Source organism: Capra hircus, chromosome 12 (assembly GCF_001704415.2).
Source record: "Capra hircus breed San Clemente chromosome 12, ASM170441v1, whole genome shotgun sequence".
In the NCBI taxonomy this organism is placed as follows: domain Eukaryota; kingdom Metazoa; phylum Chordata; class Mammalia; order Artiodactyla; family Bovidae; genus Capra; species Capra hircus.
This window is the reverse complement of record NC_030819.1, coordinates 19525209-19548865: the sequence shown is the minus strand read 5'-3', so window position 1 is coordinate 19548865 and position 23657 is coordinate 19525209. Positions and strand designations below refer to the sequence as shown.

The 23657-nt window shown below is 35.9% G+C and overlaps 1 protein-coding gene across 2 annotated transcripts in view; it reads left to right on the top strand.

Annotated features, from left to right (window-relative positions):
- GPC5 (glypican 5) overlaps positions 1 to 23657 on the top strand; it is a 1608220-nt gene that overhangs the window by 797512 nt on the left and 787051 nt on the right. For both annotated transcript variants that reach the window (XM_018056453.1, XM_018056455.1), the window contains exon 7: positions 1406 to 1562. In XM_018056453.1, the coding sequence (XP_017911942.1) occupies positions 1406 to 1562 (157 nt within the window). The remainder of the gene's footprint in view (positions 1 to 1405; positions 1563 to 23657) is intronic.

The following is a 23657-nucleotide window of genomic DNA, read 5'->3' as shown; positions in this document are numbered from 1 at the left end:
ATCAGTACATTAAATACAATAAGAAACTTTCTTTAACTTAGTTCTAAATTTACTGACCATGAAAGAAGCTTTCTTTTAAAATGTAACACCTATTAACGTTTGGGAAATGCTGATCAATAGGATAAATTCTGGTTAAAATTTTAAAATTATTTTCAAATTGTTTTAACGTTTCACTTTTCTCAGGGAAAATAAATCTCAAGGAGCTGCAATATTTCAGAATTTGTGACCCAATTTATTTTTTAATTTTGAAAGTTAATCAGTTGTCAAAGTTGTTGCTTAATGTTAGTGTTCTTTAAATGCTAAACATATTTATCTTATATGTACTTAGGATATTTTGCTCTATATATTTCAGTATAAAATTCTCTCCTTGAGTTGTGTGTTTATTTTCTGTTAATCAATACAATTGATCTCTGTATTGAAAATTTGAAATCTCTGAAAAGCTCTTAGAAACAGCCACCCTAATACTTTTATAAAACACCCTGAAAACTTGAATTTCCATTAACCATTCAGCTGTAATATGTTTCATTCATAACATGGCAGTACCTTCCAGTGCTCACGCTTGGTCATGGATCCTCCAAAAATGCCTTAGAGGTGTAAATGTCACATTCTAAATCATGTTACTCAGTCTTAGCTTTAAGTGAAATATTCCATTATTCACAACATCACCTTTTGGAAAAGGAGTTCAGGCATGTCCAGTTTCATTCAAAATATTACTTTCCCCATGTTATAGGGGGAAATGGCTATTCTATCTATTTTGCTCATCAAAGTAAGTGAAATTCTTGAGAAACAAAGTTGGTTAAATTTCTTGAGTAATTTGTATAAATGGAATTAGAACCGAAGTCTTTTGTTCCATGGTTTTCTTCTGTTCCATATACATTGGTGTGCATATTTAACCCATAAAGTTTAAATAAAACTATAAATGTACATGTCCAAGGTATATATTTCTTTCATTGAGTCTTTTTAGAAGAATGGCAGTCTTCTTTTTTGAGAAATTTAGGACTGTTGGTTTGTAAAACAGTACATTACCAGCCAATACTCTTCAGAGGGAGCTTTGTTGTACTGGAGATTGATTTACCCTGCTTTTAATATTGTGTATTCAGAAACAGGATTCTCTAACCAAAGTATTCATGAGAAAGAAGATCTGGTTTTATTTGATTTCCAAAACTGCATCTGTCACAGTGCTAATAGGCAGATTGCAGCTCTCCATAGCTATAAGACCTTGCCCATTATTTATTATTATGTCAGTAGTTTTTTTCTCTTTCTTTCATGCTTGATTTGTTAAGGTGTCCACATCAAAATAGTGTATCCACATAAGAAAACAATGATAAGTTTTGCATGTTGTTGAATAGCATCCTTAGATGATTTGAACTTTCTATTAATAAATGTTTTTGGTATCCATATTTAGTTGTTACAGGGTAGGTCACCCAAACCCACCAAGTGGGAACATCACATGGGCAGTGGTGGCGGCATGGCTGAACAGGTCAGCGGGGACTGTGATGATGAAGATGGTTGTGGGGGCTCAGGAAGTGGAGAAGTCAAGAGGACACTAAAAATCACAGACTGTAAGTGCATGATTCTAACCCCATTTCTAAAGGACTGATTTTGAAATATAATTAAGGAGAACTATTACTATGAATATAAAGAAATAATGATAGTGAATTCAGAAAAAGGCAAGAGGAATTGGAAATGAAAACAAAGCCATTTTTTGTTATTGGGATATATATTCTTGGGCATTTGTTTCTTTTTACCAATGACTTTAAATGGAAATTACAGTTTTCCTGAGTAAAACGAGTGAATGATCATTAGTTCTGAGAATTCGTAGTTTTAAAGTGGGATAATCTGTAGGACATGAAATAACTAGGATGATGGATGCTAAATGTATATTCATGAAACCAGAATAGGTGAGCCATGCTGAATATTAAAGTTCTCTAATGTATTATATTATCATGACATTATATAAATTTTATTAGGTTTTCATCATGTTCAGATCACAAAGAAATTGGTTAAATATATGGCTAGTTATGTTGAGAAAATACTTGAATTTAACTCCTATGATTTGGTTCTTCTGAAAAAAATCTCACCAGTAATTCACATTATTTTGATTTTATGTGTTTGAAAACCATTTCTGGTCTTGCTGGACTACTCGCTATTACATATGATAGAATGACCAAATAACAACAACCAAAAAAATCACCAAATAAATTACCTTTCCTTCTTTTTACATACAAAATGAGGGATCTAATCTAACTTTCAACTGTTCACTTAACTCAGGTCATACTAAAGGGGGTTACTTTATAAAATAATCTTCTGGACCTGTGCAGGCCTATCTGGAGCCTGCTCTGATAGTCTCCCTCTAAATCACAACGGGCTTTGTGATATTTCTGACAACTTTGTACCTGTTAGAAATGTCCTTTCCTGACTTTGGTGGGAGAAGAGTTCATTTACTTTTCAGTTCTCCTGTAGTAAATTTAGAACACTACTAATGCCTCAAGCATCAACACCCCTTCCTTCCAAGATCTTGTTTTGTAAAACAAATACATTGTTTAAAGGAATAGAAGCCAGAAGAGGTACAAGATCAAGACAGTATAAAGAAATATGTTTTTCTATTAGAAAGAGTAATAAATTTAACATAGAAAGTAAATAGTTGGGATTTAGTACACTGGATAGCAGTTGAACAAAGGACCACAAAACTCTTTGATGTATTAGTACAATTTCCTAGTGAAAATTGCATTTCTTCTACTCATGTAGGAGCAGTAAGGATATGTATTCTTCTTATTAGTACTAATGTCATTTATCAGATTAATTTCTTTTGGTTACTTGTCTTCTGTTGTTTGTCCCAAAAAAGAGAAAACAAAAAATTAGAAAAAGTGTTTTCATTGAGTTAAAAAGCCCTCCATTGTATTTTGGAATTATGATACATATCTATTAGGATAATATTAAATAGTCTTTCATTTTCATTTGATCCTGTGTATTTATATGTACCATAATTTCCCTGTCATTTGAACACTGCAGAGTTTTAAAGCATAAAAATATTATGAAAAATAGCTTAGCTTAAAACTTAATCTGTAAATTGTATGTATGTGAGTGTGTGTGGAATTAGCCTTTTACAGGGATTTTTCACTCCTGAAGTTATTTATAAGCTTGAGAACTTGCTATATATTAACAGATAACTTTTTGCCTTATTTCACACAAGAAGTAGAGACAGTAGAGGATATTCAAGTACTAATAATTTTCTTACAAAACCGAACTTGTCAAGGCGGCAAGAATGAATTTTTTTACTTTAAAATCCTGTTTTCAATTATTACTGAAAGGGACAGGTATGGTACAAGCAACTATCCATCCGAATTGGGGAGATTTAAGATATAGATGATTTTCAGCAACTCCAGGCAAACAGTAAAAAAATCCACATCTGTTGCAAGTGGGTTGCCTATCATATTTCTACAGGTTTATAGCTGTTGGCTTTCAATTTTTAATAAGTGGTTAGGAACCCACAGTGGATAGCCTGCTGAAATAAAGAGGGACGCAGCAAGTAGCAAAACGTAGGTCACATTTCTATTTTTATAAAGCACCATAATAGTTTAACTGTGTTTGGCTGGTTTGATATATCACTAAAGCATGTTGTGCCGTAGTTTGAGACAGTCTTAATGTCTTAAAAATATTGTGCTCTAGAAAGTTTACAAGGTGTCATTTGTGTTAAGAATTTGAAATACACCATTATGTCTTCCTCACAGTGATGTTTATTCTTTATAAAATACAAGTAGAACACAGTTTGTGACTTCAAAAATATCTGATTACAAAAAGTTATACAGGCATATATTTATTTATAGCTACATATAGTTACAAGGAATAATGTCAATATTATGTCTTGAAAATTTAATGATTTTACTCCATTTCAAAGTTGACAAATATCTTACTAACCATCACTTGAACTGATTTTCTGTTTCTGTTTTGGTTAATGTTTATTCCAGGCAAGAAAGGTTTATATATTTCAATGTGCAAAGTTTTACCACCAAAATTTTAGGTATCACTTTTTTATCATCAACAGTATCAAATGATTTAACAATATTTAGCTTTTAAACTACCTCTATTTGTATCACACCTGTTAAACATTATTAAAAGTCAACTGACATATTTCTAATAAAAAAATCTGTGGTATGTAGTGTTCACTTTTAGGAAACTGAAAGTACTTTATTTTAGTAGGTGATTTAAGTATCCTAAGATTACATTAATGTGTTCTATATTTTTATTGTATTGAATTTGACTCATATATATAGATATGGTTATTTCACTAGTACCTTCAAATAGCAGGGTTGGAATGTCTTTGAACTTTCATTTCCCCTCATCCTGGACACTTGGCATCCTTTCAAAGTAGCTAAGGGATGGTAGGTTTTAAATACCAGTTGGGGGTGGGGGTGGTAGAAAACAAGTTCTGTTTTTGTAGGCATGCAGAGCAAGACTACTCTCACTACCATCAATACTTTTTCAACCATTTGACTGTTCTAATATTTGCCCCAATTCTGATATATTCAACTGTTAAAAACAAAGTGCCACCAAAGAGAGGCTGTAGCAAAACTATGCATATGTAGTTTTGAAAATCTGCAGTAGCTTTGATTGCCATATGTGGTATTATAATTTAAATTGCAGTAACAATACTATTGGGAAATCCCACAGGCAGAGGAGCTTGGCAGGTTGCAATCAATGGGGTCACAAAAGAGTTGGACATGATTTAACGACTAAACAACAACAACAAAACACTGCTTTTAACAAACAATACATAGTCCATAATCAAATTTATTTTAATAAGATGGTTCACAGTAGCAATCTCAGATAAAATTATTTTGATCACAAGTTGTTTCAGGCATCAAATGTTGAGAAACAGTAGAGTGATTTCAAGTCTTCAAATTAACTGAGATAATCTGTCTATTGTCATATTTATTTTGCTATTACAATATTATGTTGCATCGTTAGCAGTTTTAAAAATAATTTTACCTTAACTGAGATGCCTATAAATGACAACAAAAATGATTAAGTATGTATTCCAATAACTTTTCCCCCTGATAATGATACCAACCTGTTTCTGAAGAACAGTCATGATTATGGGTCCCAATGCAGCATTAAGCCCTAAGCCCTTCTGATAGCCATTCATTCAGTCATTAAAAGTCTTTCCTGAGAAAGGTTGTTTGCCATTCATTTTTTCTTATCTCCTGGGCTGTTTTTCCTTTTCTCTTTTACAGATTCTCATCATCATACCAAATTCTATATATTTGAGAAAGCCAGGACTCAGTCTCAAACTTTTATCATCCCTATTCTCAATTACCTTCTGTTCCACAAACCACTTACTCAGTCATAATACCAATAATAATATGGTACCCTGCCCTTGCTAGCCCTATCAGCTATAAAGCATTCCCCTATATCAGATCAGGAAATAAGTTTATGAGATCTGAAAGTATTCAACTTAAATGAGATTTATTTGGAAATGAAAAGATAATACATTGAAATATTAAGTAACTAGAGCTAGAAAAAAAAAAAAACTCTTCTTTGATCTTTGATAGCCTAAAATAAATAGAACAGTTATTTATATTGTGCTTTGGATTGTCACTTAGTAACGAACCTTAGATAAGCCTCTAACAAATGCATCTACAGCCTGATACTAACAGTGACCTTGGAAGAGAATAGTGTATTCCACGTGCAAAGTAAAATGAAAATGATACTCTGTTAGCCACTGAAGAATAAAGGGTGCTGATTTATTTAGTAATGCAAGATTGTAAAGTGCCTGGATATTGCTGGCTTCCTCAAACTTAATTTTACCATAAATCATCTTTATTTCAAAATCTCAGCCAGACATGGAGGTTCAGGGAGAACTCAAAAGAAAAAAAAAATGCTCCAGGTTACATTTTCTTTAATGAAATCTGTATTTTCCTGAACTACTAAAACTGTAATTATTCATTTTGTACAAATCATTTTGTAATATTTTATAGTATTTATTAATAGCTGATGATTTTTCTTTTTAGTCTAAATTATGCAAAACAGATAATGCAAGCACATAAGATTTTTATATTAATAAGTTACAAATATGCATATTAAAAGTATGTGTATTGTTTCTAAAATTCAAGTTTCATCAAATTTGATTAAATAAAATATATTTAGTTTACCTTGTAAATGTTGATAAATAGCCCATTAATAAATTATCCCAAATGTAAGAAACTGTGCTGAAAGTAACTAAATAGCTCTCATTTGTTTAATCAGTTAAGCTAAAAAAAAAAAAAATTTGGAGAAGAAAATGGGAACCCACTCAGTATCTTGCCTGGGAAAACTCATGCACAGTGAAGCCTGGCAGGCTACAGTCCATGGAGTTGCAAAGAGTGATATAAGACTGAGTGACTGAGCACAAGCTAAAAATAAATCATCTCTATAAGGGTACTTAGGGCTTCCCTGGTACCTCACACAGTAAAGAATCTGCCTGCAATGCAGGAGACCCAGGTTCAATCCCTGGGTTGGAAAGAAACCCTGGAGAAGGGAATAGCTACCCACTACAGTATTCTTGCCTGGAGTATCCCCTGGACAGAGGAGCCTGACAGGCTACAGTCCATGGGGTCACAAAGAGTCTGACGAAACTGAGTAACTAAGCACACATATAAGGATCAGTTCAGTTCAGTCACTCAGTCATGTCCGACTCTTTGCAACCCCATGAATCACAGCACGCCAGGCCTCCCTGTCCATCACCAACTCCAGGAGTTCACTCAGACTCATGTCCATCAAGTCAGTGATGCCATCCAGCCATCTCATCCTCTGTCAATCCCTTCGCCTCCTGCCCCCAATCCCTCCCAGCATCAGAGTCTTTTCCAATGAGTCAACTCTTCGCATGAGGTGGCCAAAGTACTGGAGTTTCAGCTTTAGCATCATTCCTTCCAAACAAATCCCAGGGCTGATCTTCAGAATGGACTGGTTGGATCTCCTTGCAGTCCAAGGGACTCTCAAGAGTCTTCTCCAACACCACAGTTCAAAAGCATCAATTCTTCAGTGCTCAGCCTTCTTCACAGTCCAACTCTCACATCCATATATGACCACAGGAAAAACCATAGCCTTGACTAGACAGACCTTAAGGATGCTTGGACTCAAAATCTTTGTGACGCAATTAAAGTATTCTTGAATAATGACTGTACACTTTGATCTATGTTGTACAAATGTCTCATACTAGAGGGTCATGATAAAACTGTAGAGAAATTAATGAGGAAACACTCTCTGATCCTGTTCAGTGTTCACTATTTTGAACACTTGGAAATTATCATCTACCAGTTTTTACACTACTGATGAGAATTATACTAAAGACAAATGAAATATATATCTAAGGTAGGTAAACATATTTTAATTAATTATGAATATGTCTATGCATATTATGTGGATATATGGATATATATCAATATCCATCATATTATGGATATTATTCTGATTATGCATTTCCATTTTGTTTTCTAAATAATTGAGACTCATCCTAGCTGCTTGCTATTTTGTTAGCAAGACTATATAATAGACTCTGGATACTTGATGATTCATCTGAAGTCATCTCTCATTCTCTTTGAAATCACAGTCATGGATTTAAATAATAGAATTGAAATAAAAGGGTTTGTCCCTCAAAGCCTAAGAAATGATTTTCATTGCTTGGCTTAAACACAGAATTGATGTTGAATCACTGAGGTGAGGAGGGGAGATTCATTAATTAAAGCTTAAAGAGCTGCTAGCATGCATCCCAGATCAACCAACTATTCTGCAAATCCCATAACTTAGTCTATACCACACCAGTGGACATAAAGAAATTATGGCCTGCCTTGACTGACACAATGCTAAGTCTGACTGCATAATCAATAGAGAAAATAAAAAATAAAATTTGAAGAAAATACCCTCAGGTACACTTGATCAGGACTTGCTCAAAGTCATGTAGCTGTCGTTATAACTAGAAACAAACCATATTCATATATAACCATATCCAGATGTTTTTGTATCATTTTGTTGCAAATAAACAGAATGATTATTGAAATAGCTATATATTTCCCTTCAGTCAGAATTCACTGATAAAAATACAAAAACATGTTGGGTATATTTTTAGCTTTTTAAAGACTTCCATATCTCTAACTGTATGGAAAGAATATTTTCATATAGCTTTTTAACCAATTAAGGGCTCATATAACTCTAAATAATTAAATAATACAGCATGTGATCTGGGCTCTAAAGTTCTCACACTCTCTTGTTTTATAAATTTTGTGGGACTCTTGTTAAGAATAGAAGTGTGTAAATAGTGCTGCAGTGGGTATTGAGGTGCATGTGTCATTTTGAATTATGGTTTTATCATGGTATATGACCAGGAGTGGGATTGCAGGGTGTTTGGTAACTCTGTTTTTAGTTTTTTAAGGAACCGTCATACTGTTCTCCATAGTGGCTGTAGCACTTTGCATTCCCGTCAGCAATGTAGGAGGGTTCCTTTTTCTCCACACCCTCTCCAGCACATTTGTAGATTTTCTGTTGATGGCCATTCTGACCAATATGAGGTGGTGCCTCATTGTAGCTTTGATCTGCATCTCTCTAATAGTTAGTGATGTATGTAGACTTTCTGATGATGACCATTCTGACCAGTGTGAAGTGGTAACTCATAGTTTTCTTCTGCATGTCTCTAATAATTAGCCATCTCTATGTCTACTTTGGGGTAATGTCTATTTAGGTCTCCCTCCCATTTTTTGATTGGGTTTCTTTTTATATTGAGTCTAATTCACTTTGTTGTACAACATTTACAATACAGTTATACTCCTATTTATTTATTTATTTTTTTTTTTTTTTTGCTTTTTAGGCATTTTTATTTTATTTTTTTTCTTTCTTTTTTTTTTTTTTAATTTTAAAATCTTTAATTCTTACATGGGTTCCAAAAATGAACCCCTCCACCTCCCCACAACATCTCTCTGGTCATTTAAAAAAAAAAAAAGGTAAAAAAAAGAATACGAGTACAATACAGGTGGTCTCATTTGGGGCATTTCCTCATGCTTCCAGATGATGATTGTTGTTGGTCTAAGGACCACACTGTGTGTGTGTGCTGGGTCACTGTCATGTCCAACTGTTTTGTGACCCCATGGACTGAAGCCTGCCAGGCTCCTCTGTCTTTGGGACTTCGCAGGCAACAATACTGGAGTGGTTGCCATTTCTTACTCCAGGGGATCTTCCTGACTAGAGATCAAAGGCATACCTCTTGTGTTTCCTGAACTGGCAGGTGGATTCTTTACCGCTGCACCACCTGGAAGATCCAAGGACCATATATGAGGAGGAAAACTACCTACTCTTGTTTATTACATCCTTTACTTATTAGCATGTCTAAAATTAGTTTCTGTTAAAGCAATATGTACTCTTATAAAACACTGCCACATTTATAAATTAGCATTACAAGAAAACATTATAGGCACTAGGAAATTAGGGACTATAACAATTAGGCTGGTTTGGTGGTTTATCCTATGTAACTTTTTATATCAGTTTCAGTTTGATGGTTTTAAGCCTTGAGTTTACTTTTTCACATTTTTATTGGATTATAATTGATTTACAATGTTGTGTTTCTCTCAGATGTACAGCAAAGTGAGTCACTTTCTGACACCAAAGGAAAGGCACTTCCATCTTTTCTCAGGGTCTGAGGGGTTCAGTTTTACATTTGCTTCAAGAAAACTTTATCTTGTTTGGTATCTCAACCCGAAATGTTTTATCTTCATCAGCTCCTTCAGATTGCAATAAACACTAAAGAATTATCTTGCAATTTCCCGTGTATCACATTACATTCCAACAGAGAGAAATCAAAGTTGTATGTGAACTAAGAGAAAGGAAGGAAGATATCTACATGGGACAGTCAGAAAACACTTTGTAGCAGAGACAGGGAAGGAGCAACCTGGAAAAGTGACATTTGACTGCAGTGTTTTTGAGACAGTAGCATTTGACTAGGTGGACACATTATTTGGTTTCCGCCATTGACAATAGGGAGTGGAAGGTATCCTATGCAGAGCAGACTCCGTGAATGAAGACAGGGTGGGGTAGGAAGAGGGAGTAAGGAGCATGCTTAAGAAGGAACAAACTTATTCAAGTTGCTAGAAAAAAACTATCAGAAGCCTAAAAATGAGTTTTAAAATGTTACAACAGTTTTGAGTTCAAGGGTGAGGCGTTTGTATTTAATTTAGTAGGCCAAAAGAAACCATGAAATGTTCTTTCTGTGTGGTCATTTGGTTTGAGTATGTAGTTATTCAGATTTCACAGGTGGTGCTAGTGGTAGAGAACCCATCTGCCAATATCGGTAGACTTAAGAGACACAGGTTCGACCCCTGGATAGGAAGATCCCCGGGAGGAGAGCATGGCAACCCACTCCAGTATTCTTGCCTGGAGAACCCCATGGACAGAGGAGCCTGGCAGGCTGCAGTCCACAGGGTCACACAGGGTCAGACACAACTGAAGCAACTTAGCGTGCACGTGTGTGGCACACACATGCAATAATTTGTACTACCAATACTGGTTAAGAGAAAAGATATGTATAAATAATGCATATCTTGTACAAGTATGTGCATGCTTAGTCACTCAGGCATGTCTGACTCTGTGCAACCCTTTAGACTGTAGCCCACCAGGCTCTCTCTCATTGGGATTTCCCAGCAAGAATACTGGAGTGGGTTGCCATTTCCTCCTCCTTGGAATCTTCTTGAAGGAGGAATAGAACTCCTGTCTCCTGTGTCTCCTGTACTGCAGGCAGATTCTTTACCCACTGAACCAAGTAATTTACCACTTAACCTTGCACACGTAATTGTTCTGAGCTTGGCTTTCCTCAGGTTGGGGATAATAGCCATACTCTCCAACAAGCATCCTCATGAGGATTAAATAACTTCATCCATGTACAGCATTACAAGTGCCCACCCCACCCCCACCCACTGAAACCAAAAATAATCCAATGACATACATAAAAAGATTTTATTAAATGCTTCTATGAGGAAGCAAGAGAGAATGTTTTCACCTTCCACAAAACTAGGTGAAAACAATGATGTAGAGATAAAGATAAATATGGAGATAAAGATACAGATATACTTATACATGTACCCATATACACACAGTTTAAGGAAAACCATGCAATAAATTTGTATCTATCCCTCCTCCCAGTTCAAGAATAAAGTATTTCCATACCTCTGTGAACACATTCCTTTTGAGAATTTACAATGACCATAAACCATATCTTCCTGGATTTTTCTGGGGCACTTTATTATAAATGGAATCCTAGAGTCTTTTTTACACAGTGTGTTTCTTTTGCTTCAGTGTTAAATTGTTGAGGTTCACCTGTGTTGATGGGTGTAGATCTCCTCATTCATTTTTACCAATGTGTAATATTCTAATTATGAATATACACAGCCACTTATTTATGTTATTGTTGATACATATGGTATTTGATTTCAGCTTTTGAATATTGTGAACAATGTTGTATAAACCATTTTAAACCATCTTGAACATCTGTCTTAACGCACATTTGCAGAGCCTCTGCAATATATACTTTGAAGTGGCATGAGACTGTCACAAAGCAGAGCCTGCATGTGTTAAGCTTTCCTGAGAAATGTCAAACTCTTACTAGTTAACAAAGTGATGATGTCAATTTACATTCTCACCAGAAAAAACTAAAAGTTTATGTTGCTCCTCATTTTTGCAAAAACTTTTGTTTCCATTTCCGCTGGTTTTGTGTATCTGTCCAAAGGATGAAAGTGGACCATGTTTTATTCTATATTAAATCTTATTCATTTAATTGTACTTTTTGTCATAAGTATATGAAATTCCTCATATACTTCCTTACCTGAAATTTCCTTAATATCCATAGTCCATTTCTCTTCTACAGGGTTATTTATCTTATTTGACAAATGTTCTCTGGACAAAGGTCAACTTCAATGATCCACTTACCTATTTTGGTTATTACTTTCAAGAAAGGCAGAATAGACTCTTGACTTTTTCTTTTGTATAACCAGTTTCAAGATAATGAATTGGTATGCTCCTTGTCTTTCTCAGAAGGTGACCAGTTCTTTCAATTTTTTCTTTAAATACCACTATGAAGTAAGTTTCAAAAACATTTGTCATTCTTATTCGTATTGAAGTCCAGATTGTCCCACAGTTTGCCAATTGGCACTTCTTCGATTTGGCTGTTCAGTCCTTTTGACATGATCCCCAAATTCATGGCTAGTTTCATTGCTACCTAGTATAATAAGTTATTCCAAGCTGAGCTTGTACATTGTTTGTCTCAAACATGGAGCCAGTCATTTTACATGACCCTGATTTGTTTTAGTAAGAAAGGCATTTCATGACCACAATCTGAGTATAAGACATGGTCTTCAAAGACACATGTCATAATAGAGATAAATATCTCATAATTGTTTGCTTTATTCCACATCAGGGGTGCTATATTATAATAGTAATAAAACTATTCTTACCAGCTATGATTACTAAAATCAGTTTCATTTTTGCATATTTTATGCATATTCTATCCTCATTTTACGGTTATAATAGATATTAATGCATCTCAAACAGTCCTATGGAGATATATATATATATGTGTGTGTGTGTGTGTGTGTGTGTGTGTGTCTAAGGCTTCCATGGTAACTCAGTGATAAAGAATCCACCTGCAGTGCAGGAGACGTGGATTCAATCCCTGGGTCAGAAAAATCCCTGGAGAAGGAAATAGCAACCCACTCCAGTATTCTTGCCTGGGAAATCCCATGGACAGTGGAGCCAGGCGGGCTACGGTCTATCAGGTCATAAAAGAGTCAGACACGACTTAGCAACTATATGTATATATGTATACATTTGTATACCTATGTTTCCTTGGCAAGAAACTATATCAATATAATACATATTGATAGATACAAATATATTTAGGTCACCTACTGTATCTGTTAACTATATAATACTACTTGTTCTTGTGTCCAGGTTTCTCTAGTACATTTCTTAAAGAGGACTGGGAGGATAATATTTTATAAGGTTTCACTTGGTGATAAAATTTTGTGCCACTTTTACATGAAAGTTGACTTTGCTGGACAGAAGAATGTTAGTCACCCTTTACAAGCAACATATATATTTTTTGCCCTCTCAGTGCCAAGCAATTTTAAGTACAGTAACTTTGCTAGAATATAGCTTTCTGAGTACTCTTGCCTGGAGAATCCCATGAACAGAGGAGCCTGGTAGGCTGCAGTCCATGGGGTTGCTAGGAGTCAGACACGACTGAGTGACTTCACTTTCACTTTTCACGTTCATGAATTGGTGAAGGAACTGACAACCCACTCCAGTATTCTTGCCTGGAGAATCCCAGGGATGGGGGAGCCTGGTGGGCTGCCGTCTATGGGATCAGAGTCAGACACGACTGAAGCAACTCAGCAGCAGCAGCAGCAGCAGCAGCTTTCTGAGTAGTTTTGAGTGGACACTCAGTAACATGGCATACTTTTAAAATAAGTAAGGAAAGTTTAAGTGTTAGTCACTCACTCAGTTATGTCCTACTCTTTGTGACCCCATGGACTGTAGCCTACCAGGCTCCTCTCTTCATAACATTTTCCAGGCAAGAGTGCTGGAGTGGGTTGCCATTTCCTTCTCCAGGAGATCTTTGTGATCCAAGGATCAACCTGGGTCTCTGACACTGCAGGCAGATTCTTTACCATCTAGGCTACCAGGGAAGCCCAAGTACCACTTTTTTTTTTTTTAGCACATTTTTGCTGAGTTGTAGTTTTAAGTAAGTATATTCTTCCCTTGTTTTGATTTTCTTCTTCAGAAACACCTATTATACATTGGATGAATTGTATTTGCTTATTTTCAGTATTTTCTTCAATATCTTTTATCTATGTTTAAATTAACTTTTACTTTTAAAAAATGTGTCTCCTTTTTACTTTCTATTTCTCTTAAGGTATTGCTAGTGATATTTCTTTGATCTTACACTGCTTATAGATTTTATTTATTTTAAAGTAATTTTTCTTCCTTTTTTTCATCTTGAAATCTCAACTTCATTTCTGAATTTTTAAAATTCTGACTTTTTTCATGTCTTGTATCCTTTTCTTGATATCTTTTAGCTCGTTTTAAATGATATGTGAATTTGGGGGTCAGGTTTTCTGATATGCTTTCACTCTTTGTAGAGATAACAGCAGAAAACTATTTAACTTTGTGTAGGGTTTGGTCTTGATCCTTTCCTGTTGATTATTTTTCTATAAATTTAAATTTGCTAAAATTTTTGAAGGAGACTTGATTCATAAAGATCTTCTAAATTTACTGAGCTTCTAGTCCTATTACCTGCAGGTAGTGCTAAATATATTTGCCTATGGATATATATCTGCCCTGGGCTCAGTTGTGTCCAAAAAGAGTCAGAGACTATAGCCCACCAGGCTCCTCTATCCATGGAATTTTCCAGGCAAGAATACTGGAGTATTTCTTTCTGGCTTACTTCACTCTGTATAATAGGCTCCAGTTTCATCCACCTCATTAGAACTGATTCAAATGAATTCTTTTTAATGGCTGAGTAATACTCCATTGTGTACTAATACATATATATGGAATTTAGAAAGGTGGGAACGATAACCCTGTATGTGAGACAGCAAAAGAGACACAGATGTATAGAACAGTCTTTTGGACTCTGTGAGAGAGGGAGATGGTGGGATGATTTAGGAGAATGGCACTGAAACATGTATAATATCGTATATGAAACAAATCGCCAGTCCAGGTTCAATGCATGATACTGGATGCTTGGGGCTGGTGCACTGGGATGACCCAGAGGGATGGTACAGGGAGGGAGGTGGGAGGGGGGTTCAGGATGGGGAACATGTCTATACCTATGGTGGATTCATGTTGATGTATGGCAAAACCAATACAATATTGTAAAATAATTAACCTCCACTTAAAATAAATAAATTTATATTAAAAAAAAGAATACTGGAGTAGGTTGCCATTTCAACAAAAATCATGGTTTCAAATTGAGGTGCTGGAGAAGACTTTTGAGAGTCCTTTGGACTGCAAGGAGATCAAACCAGTCAATCCTAAAGGAAATCAACCCTGAATATTCATTGGAAGGACTGATCCTGAAGCTGAAGCTCCAATACTTTGGCCACCTGATGCTAAGAGCCGATTCATTGGAAAAGACCCTGATGCTGGGAAAGATTGAAGGCAAAAGAAGAGTGTGGCAGAGGATGAGATTTATATTGTGAAGAGTGTGGCAGAGGATGAGATTTATATTGTGAAGAGTTATTCTCACCTCTATTGGGAGGTGAGAGTTGGGCCGTAAAGAAAGCTGAATGCTGAATAAAATAGATTTATGTTGTGCAACTGGGAAGTCCAAAACTTAACTTATCAAACTTTCTCCTAAGACTGCATTTTAATTGTCCCTTTTTTGGTTGATACCTACCCATTTATCATCCTCTCAAAGAAACTCCAGTTATCCTAGGTTCCTCTCCTGACTTCACTCCCCATATTTAGTGAGGCCCATTGTCTTTACCTGCTGAACATTTCTTAAATACGTTCTCGCTTTCTATTCCCATTGCTGCTCTCTTAACACAGGTCCTTCTGTCTTGCAGTAACTGTTTCTATGATGTCTTACTGGTTGGTCTCTTTACCTCTATTTATCCCATCTCTTGTTGATGTAACAATTTTAAACTGACAGTTTAGTTCTTTGCTGAGATGTGGTACCTCAAGCTACCATGCTATCTTATTAGGCAGAGAAGTGGTTTTCTAAGGAGAAGAGGCTATTTTAGTGTCAAGAGCTTATGAATACTTGAACAATAACTTTAAGTTATTTGTCATATCAGACAACCAATTTTAGTTCTTCACAGGATACCCAGATGCTTTTAACCAAATTAAACATTTTTATTGTCTCTCATATCCCAGTGAAATGAGTGGAGGTACTTAATTGTTCTATCTTTCTTAAGATGTATACTTAAAAAAAAATCTCATAATTAAGAGATTGTTATGGCTATGGTGCTAGTTATCTGCCTGTTGTGTTTTGGCTCCAGGTAACCAGTTAAAGTTCCTCTGTAATTATGGTTCTCTGGTGGCTCAGATAGTAAAGAATCTTCCTGCAATGCAGGAGACCTGGGTTTGATCTCAAGGTTGGGAAGTTCCCCTGGAGAAGGGAATGGCTACCCACTCCAGTATTCTTGGAGAATTCCATGGACACAAGAGCCTGGCAGGCTACACTCCACAGTGTTACAAAGAGTCAGACAGGACTGAGTGAATAAGCACTCAGGCACTGTGTTATGCAGGCTACATTTCCCTAGCTCTCAACTAAATTCTCAAACTATGTGAGGTCTAAAAATTATATTTCCCAGATTATCTTGCCAACCAGTGCACTGTTATTTTTTCTGCCACTGGAAGATAATAAAAGAAGATCAAAAGAAGGGAGAGGGGAAAATATATCCTGTTTCCAGTTCTTATCAAGATTAAATCAATAGCACAGTATCAATCCCCTGCCTCCAGACACTTTTAGCACTTAGAGTAGCAACTATGTTACTTTCCTTGAAGGGACCTGTGCCAGCTAACTTTGCTTTGATTGATAACCAGACACCAGCAAGGTAGTGCTTATGGAGGTCTAAACATCATTCAGGGCAATCTATACTCCCATTGTCCATCCTGAGAAGTCAACTTCTCTTTCAGTCCCTAGATTCTTAATATCCTATCTCTTTTTTTCCTTCAACCCGAAGAATGGAAACTACTCCCTGTGGTTATCAATATCTATGGTCTTCAGCACCCTCATTTTGCTTCATTAATCTTTAACTCTCTATATACTAATTTTTGGAATTATGTATCTCTAAAACATCTAGCGTGCTTCCTGATTCAATTGACTGAAACTTGTCTAATACAGTTGGTCTTAATTGTATACAGTGAGAACCAAAAATATTATCTGAAAACCAATTAAGACTTTACTCCTAGTTTTCAAGGGGATAAAATCCTTCCAATTCTCTCTAGATGTATATTCTACCATGTAGGCTAACACCTGTCTTACTATTTCCTCACAAATCACAGAGGAAAATAATCATAGAAAAGTAGGAGAGATAAGCCATTTATGCTTGAGCGTGTAGAACAGGGAGCAAGAGGAAGTAGCTATCTTCTGGATGAGAAATACTCTAGGAATCAGCTCTCGACGAGAAATACTCTAGAGATAGCTCTGGAACCCCTGAGTCTTTGTTTTCATTTGTCACGGTACCTGGTCCACATGAGTTGATTGGAAGCACTGCATGAGTGTCAGTGGAACCACCGTGTGAAACTATGTATCTGTGCACTGACTGCTAGGACTGCTGGGCTTGGGTTTCCCCTGGAGTCAAAAGTATAAGACTGGGAAAAGTTGAGGCAGGACAAATGAGAACTTATGTGCATACATATATATGTATATAAAAGCAAATGGGACTGGCCATGCTAAGGTACTAAATGTTGTGGATTTTTGGAAAACAGAAGTATCTTTCTTTTATTGTTATAATTTCACATCCTCCTAGATTTGAGATATTGGAGTTAACTTTCTAAGATACAGTCAAGCACTTCTTCAATATCCTGTGTATTTACCAGAGATAAATTTCTGGTAAATACAGAAATAAAGTATGATTTCATTCTCACAGCCAGCAACAAAACCATTATTAGTTCCTTTGGCCCATTCAAGAGTGTTGTTCTGTGTGAGTTGTATTAACTATTACAGATTGTAAGATATTGAAGGCAAGTCAGTCAGTACCTTTTTATCTTTCAATATATCATACAGCTTTTTGTTGATCACAGAGTATATAACTTCTGTCAGAATTATCATTGTGCTTGTTTAAAATGTAGCCTGTAGAATTCCATCTCAAATACTAAATTATCATTTCCATGTGTTGAATCCACAAATTTATAGTTAACAGGCATGATAAATAATAATTATTCCCAATAAAGCTTGAGAACAACTGCCTCATGGTCCTTACCACAATGCCTCTGAACATGAGACATTTAATGAATGTGCTCTGAATTGCATGAATAGATGTGAGTATAATCTGCATGTCTCTAAGACACATCTTAATTAACATTAAAAACCAAATTTTCTAATGAATTGAAAATATTGACATTAATTTTTCTAGAATATTAACTAGAAACCAAAGTGAATCTAAATCTGTTCCACTCAAAAGACTATAGCTGTGTTAAATGCAGAATATATTTGATAAGCATAGTTTTCTTCAACAACTATCAATATTTGTGAATTATATAAATAACTCTTTCATATTTTCATGTAGTAGAGACCTGACTGTGGAATTATTGCATTAATTTAATGTGCTATTTTGAATAAAAATTAATTTCAGAAGTAATCATTTGAATGATAATTGTTAAACTGGAGTGTAAAGCACTAAACTTAAGAGTGTAATTTTCTAGATTAATGTGTAATGTCTGAACTTTGGAAGAGACACATTAACACACTATTGCTTGGAGGTAGTTTTTGATTGATTATGGTTTATTTCCTTTAATTTCATTATAACTCTAATGTTTCATGCTAAATTTTTTAGAATGTAAATAATTATGTCTACCTATTAAGTAATGTATAGAATTAATTCCACTTCTCTGACTATAACTTTGCTAAATAATAGGAATTTTGTATCGTGACATTTTTCAGAGTAATTATGAATAGTGCTTACCTTTATAAGTATATCCAATAGAATATTTGGGGTTTTTCCCCTGAAATCTAAATTACATTGTGGAGCTCAAATGGGAATAGTCTGCCACTAATTTCATACAAATTTTGAGCTCCAAATTAAATTTTCATCACTAATGGCTTTATTTCCAACCCATATTTACCTTTTCTTTGGTGTCAACCCCTTCCTTAGTTCTCAATCCATCCATACACTCATTAGTTCATTCAACAAATACTTGCTGCTTACTCTGTACTACTTAGCATACAAACTTCTGCCTCAGGGGGATACACATGAGTAATCAGGAACACGTACTCCTTGGAAGAAAAGTTATGACCAACCTAGATAGCATATTCAAAGCAGAGACGTTACTGCCGACTAAGGTCCGTCTAGTCAAGGCTATGGTTTTTCCTGTGGTCATGTATGGATGTGAGAGTTGGACTGTGAAGGCTGAGTGCCAAAGAATTGATGCTTTTGAACTGTGGTGTTGGAGAAGACTCCTGAGAGTCCCTTGGACTGCAAGGAGTTCCAACCAGTCCATTCTAAAGGAGATCAGCCCTGGGTGTTCTTTGGAAGGAATGATGCTAAAGCTGAAACTCCAGTACTTTGGCCACCTCATGTGAAGAGTTGACTCACTGGAAAAGACTCTGATGATGGGAGGGATTGGGGGCAGGAGGAGAAGGGGACGACAGAGAATGAGATGGCTGGATGGCATCACTGACTCGATGAACGTGAATCTGAGTGAACTCCAGGAGTTGGTGATGGCCAGGGAGGCCTGGCATGCTGCGATTCATGGGGTCGCAAAGAGTTGGACATGACTGAGCGACTGAACTGAACTGAACTGATTGGAGAATTTTACTTGTGGAAAAACAGATCTTATGGGAGCATAAAAGAAAATTATCTTACACAGCTTTAGGGATAATGGGAAGCTTTCTCAAAGGAATTGAACTTTAATCTGCCACCTGAAGAAACAGTTATTAATAGGGCTGTGGACAGCCGGAGCATAATCTCCACAGGAGGATGAAGCAGGAGCAGAAATTTGATAACTAAAGAAAGTTGAGCATCATTAGGGAACTTCATGGAAATCCAGAATGCTGTAATATATAATGCTGGCTGGGGATTAACATCAATCAAATCATGAATCACTTTTCCCTAGCAGGCCATGCCAAAAATCAGTTCATTGATTCATTTATACTCTAGCAAGACCTCTCATGGGACCTCCCCTGCTAGTAGTAAAGAACCCACCCACCAATGAAAGAGATGTAAGAGATGCAGTTCGATTCCTGGGGGGGGGGGGAAGATCCCCTGGAGTAGGAAATGGTAACCCGCTCTAATATTCTTGCCTGGAGAACCCCATGGACAGAGGAGCCTGGAAGGCTACAGTCCATAGTGTCACAAAGAGTTGGACACGACTGAAGCGACCTAGCACATATGCACACATGCACACAATAAGAGCGAAAGTAAAAGAGATCCAAAAGTTGTAACATAAAATGATAGTAATTAAAAAGAATTCCGCTGAACATTTCATTTCTCCAACATGTAGATTATCAAGACTATTATCATATAGTTCTTAGGATTCACTGTATTTTAGTATGTCAGGTCAGATGTGTTACTTATAAAATACAAACATGAAATATGAAACCAGATTTTAAAAATTCAAAATAATACTAATTCTTAATAGCTAACTGATGTTTTTAAAACAATAGTGAATATTTATTTATTGATAATTCTATTACGGAGTCCAGTTCCGTTCTACGTATTTTTTTGTGTTAATTTTTTTAATCTAAATAAATGTCTATATGATAGGTTATATTGTTTTCCCTGTTTGGTACACATGCACTGAGATCTTTGCCCGAGGAAGGTCTTATCAGTTCCAGTTAGCTTGCTACAGAATTAGGATCAGAGCCAGGCAATAGTACTTCAGACAAGAATAATAGCATAGTCTCAGCAAATTGTGCGTTAAGAAACTCTGTGCATATTTTTCAATGGTTTAGAAATCTTTTTGTATACATGAGTGAAACTGAAACTTGCAAGAGAAACTTTTTGAAAGAAAAATATATTTAGAAATGGCATATCCAAATATTAGTCTAAATATCTGGAGAGGCAGTTTAAAAAAAATAGTGTTCAGTTATGTTTTATATACAGCAAGGATTTATTCTATTGTAGTTTTGAGAGGACATACATATATGGAACTTTATAGTAAAGTAATAAGTGGCTTTAGAGAGGAAGAATATCAGACAGTATGTAAATTAACATGAGTTCTAATTTTAGGTCTATCACTAAAGCCTGGTGGGCTGCCGTCTATGGGGGTCACGTAGAGTCGGACACGACTGAAGTGACTTAGCAGCAGCAGCAGCAGCACTAATGTCCAGGGGCGTTGAATGAGTCTTGGATCTCATTTGCCAGCTGTATAAAACAAGGGTTGTGGGCTCTATACTTTTAAATCCTATTTTATTTCTCAAATATTGTTTCAGGGAAGGGCATGTTTTAAAATAGTCATCATTTACTTAGGAAATGTCTTAGGTATAATTGATTTTGGGGAAGCTCTTCTTACCGTGATAAAACTCATTAGATAAAGACCCTAAGAAAAGCTTACATTGTCAAAGTTAGGTTTATTAATTTGTAGTATCAAGGGAGACAATGAAGGAACAGAACCGAGGCAACTCAATAGGAGGGCATTGCAATAGGTGGCTTGTAGGTTTCCTCCTGTGATGGGTTGGTTTAGGTTTGCACTAGAGCCAAAGGATTCTAAAGAACTTGAAAAACTGTGGGCTCTACATTGAGCATGGTCATGAAGGGAGGGCTTAAATATCACAATAATCTTTGCTCGGGAGGTAAAACGAATAAGGCAAAGCTGGGAAATCACTGATACAAAAACAAGAAAGACTTGTGTGACTTTGGCCATGTCCCATTTGAAACACTGCTTTAGGGTCTATTGGGAACATCACAGTCCCTTTTGTACCCAAAATGAGACAAAGAAGATAATGTAGCTGAAACACACATACAGCCACACAAAATCTAACCTAAGTAGTGAAATTTCCTTCTATATGAGTAACAGAATTTTTGATAAAGAAGGTAATGAATATAAGACTGGTTTTTCCATAGTTAAGTTTGTGTTTTATGAAAACATCTTATATCTAGAACCCTACCATATTGATTATTCTATCAAAGAGGTGAAATTTAATTGAAAATATACCACTGAGAAATATTAAAATCTCATTGTAACCCAAAAGATGCTAACAAATGATATTCCACAATCAATACTTGCAATACTGAAATGTGCATCATGGTTTAGTCACTGAAGTAGAGAGAATAAAGGGTTTTAGACATTTAAAAAATTTGACTTTTAAAGTTGAGGCATAAAAGACCCAAACTGTAAATCATATGAACATTTGGATTCCGCAGTGTTCTCAAATGAACGGAGTAAAAAAACAAAGCCAATGATTAAAAGTTGCAAGAAAAAGACTTGAGAGAGGGAACGGTCTAGAAAATAGTATAGTAGTTCAGGTCAAGAAGCATCAGTTAGAACTGGACATGGAACAACAGACTGGTTCCAAATCAGGAAAGGAGTATGTCAAGGCTGTATATTGTCACCCTGTATGGATGTGAGAGTTGGACTGTGAAGAAAGCTGAGCACCGAAGAATTGATGCTTTTGAACTGTGGTGTTGGAGAAGACTCTTGAGAGTCCCTTGGACTGCAAGGAGATCCAACCAGTCTCTCTTAAAGAAAATCAGTCCTGAATGTTCATGAAAGGACTGATGCTGAAGCTGAAAGTCCAATACTTTGGCCACCTGATGTGAAGAAACAACTCATTGGAAAAGAACCGAGTGCTGGGAAACATTGAAGGTGGAGGAGATGGGGATGAAGACAGAGGATGAGATGATTGGATGGTATCACTAACATGATGGACATGAGTTTGTGTAGGCCCTTGGAGTTGGTGATGGACAGGGAAGCCTGATGTGGTGTAGTCCATGGGGTTGCAAAGAGTTGGACACAACCGAGCAACTTAACTGAACTGAAGATTTTGGGGAGATATTGCACAAAGGTTTTCTGTCTTTCTCCTCTTTTGAATAAAGTAACAGTTTAAAAGAACCAGCAAGAACTGGAGCTAATAACATATGAAAATAAATTCTGATTTTAAAGGTTCTGACATATAGAAATAGATTTAGAGAATAGGCACAGCATTTCTTTCCTTGTGTTAAGTTAGAGTCCAGACAACTGATAACCTGTGTTAGATGTGGCCCTGCCTCTAGATACAAAAGCTCCCAGATTCCACTCTGTTGTTGTTGAAATCACATGGATTACCAGAACTCCAAGCCTTTCCAAACAGGTCATCTGTTGTTTTAAATTGACTTCTTAGCTCAATTTAATTTTATTCGGTTTAGCTCAACTTCAGCTTTCCCTGACAAAGAAATATCAAACAGCCAAAAAAAAGGGGAGGAGGGGAGGATTTTCATTTTAAACTGGAAAGCCTGTAAATGGAAGTACCACATCATCAGCTAGATTTAAGGAAGAGGTCCAAACCTTGGCTGATTCCAAGATCTCTCACTATATGAGGGCACACTAAGTGGCATGGCTGTCACCTGGTGATGGTCAAGTCTGATCTAAAGGATTTGCATTTCCAGGGTAGCTATATTTTCTTATCTCTTATCATGATCCTGATTAGAAGCTGTTAGTTCTAATAAGGAAGACTGCACTGCTGGATGAGTGAACCCTTCTATTTTGCCAATGGTATATAAATAGCTATGCCCCCTAGTAGAACATCCAAACAACCCTTCCCCTTAAGTATCTTTGGTATCTATTTTTGAAGAATCTACTATCTAACCTCCAAAATTATGTTTAAGTGTCTTAGTGGTTTAAAAACTGCATTCCTCAATGATGCATTTCCTTGCATAGAAAATCTTTCATTTTGTCAGTCTATTTTTATTTCAAAGATATTGGTATAAGAAATTACTAAAAGAATAGAAAGAAAAATCATTAAGACAATGAACTAGTTCTATGAAGTGAACTTTGAA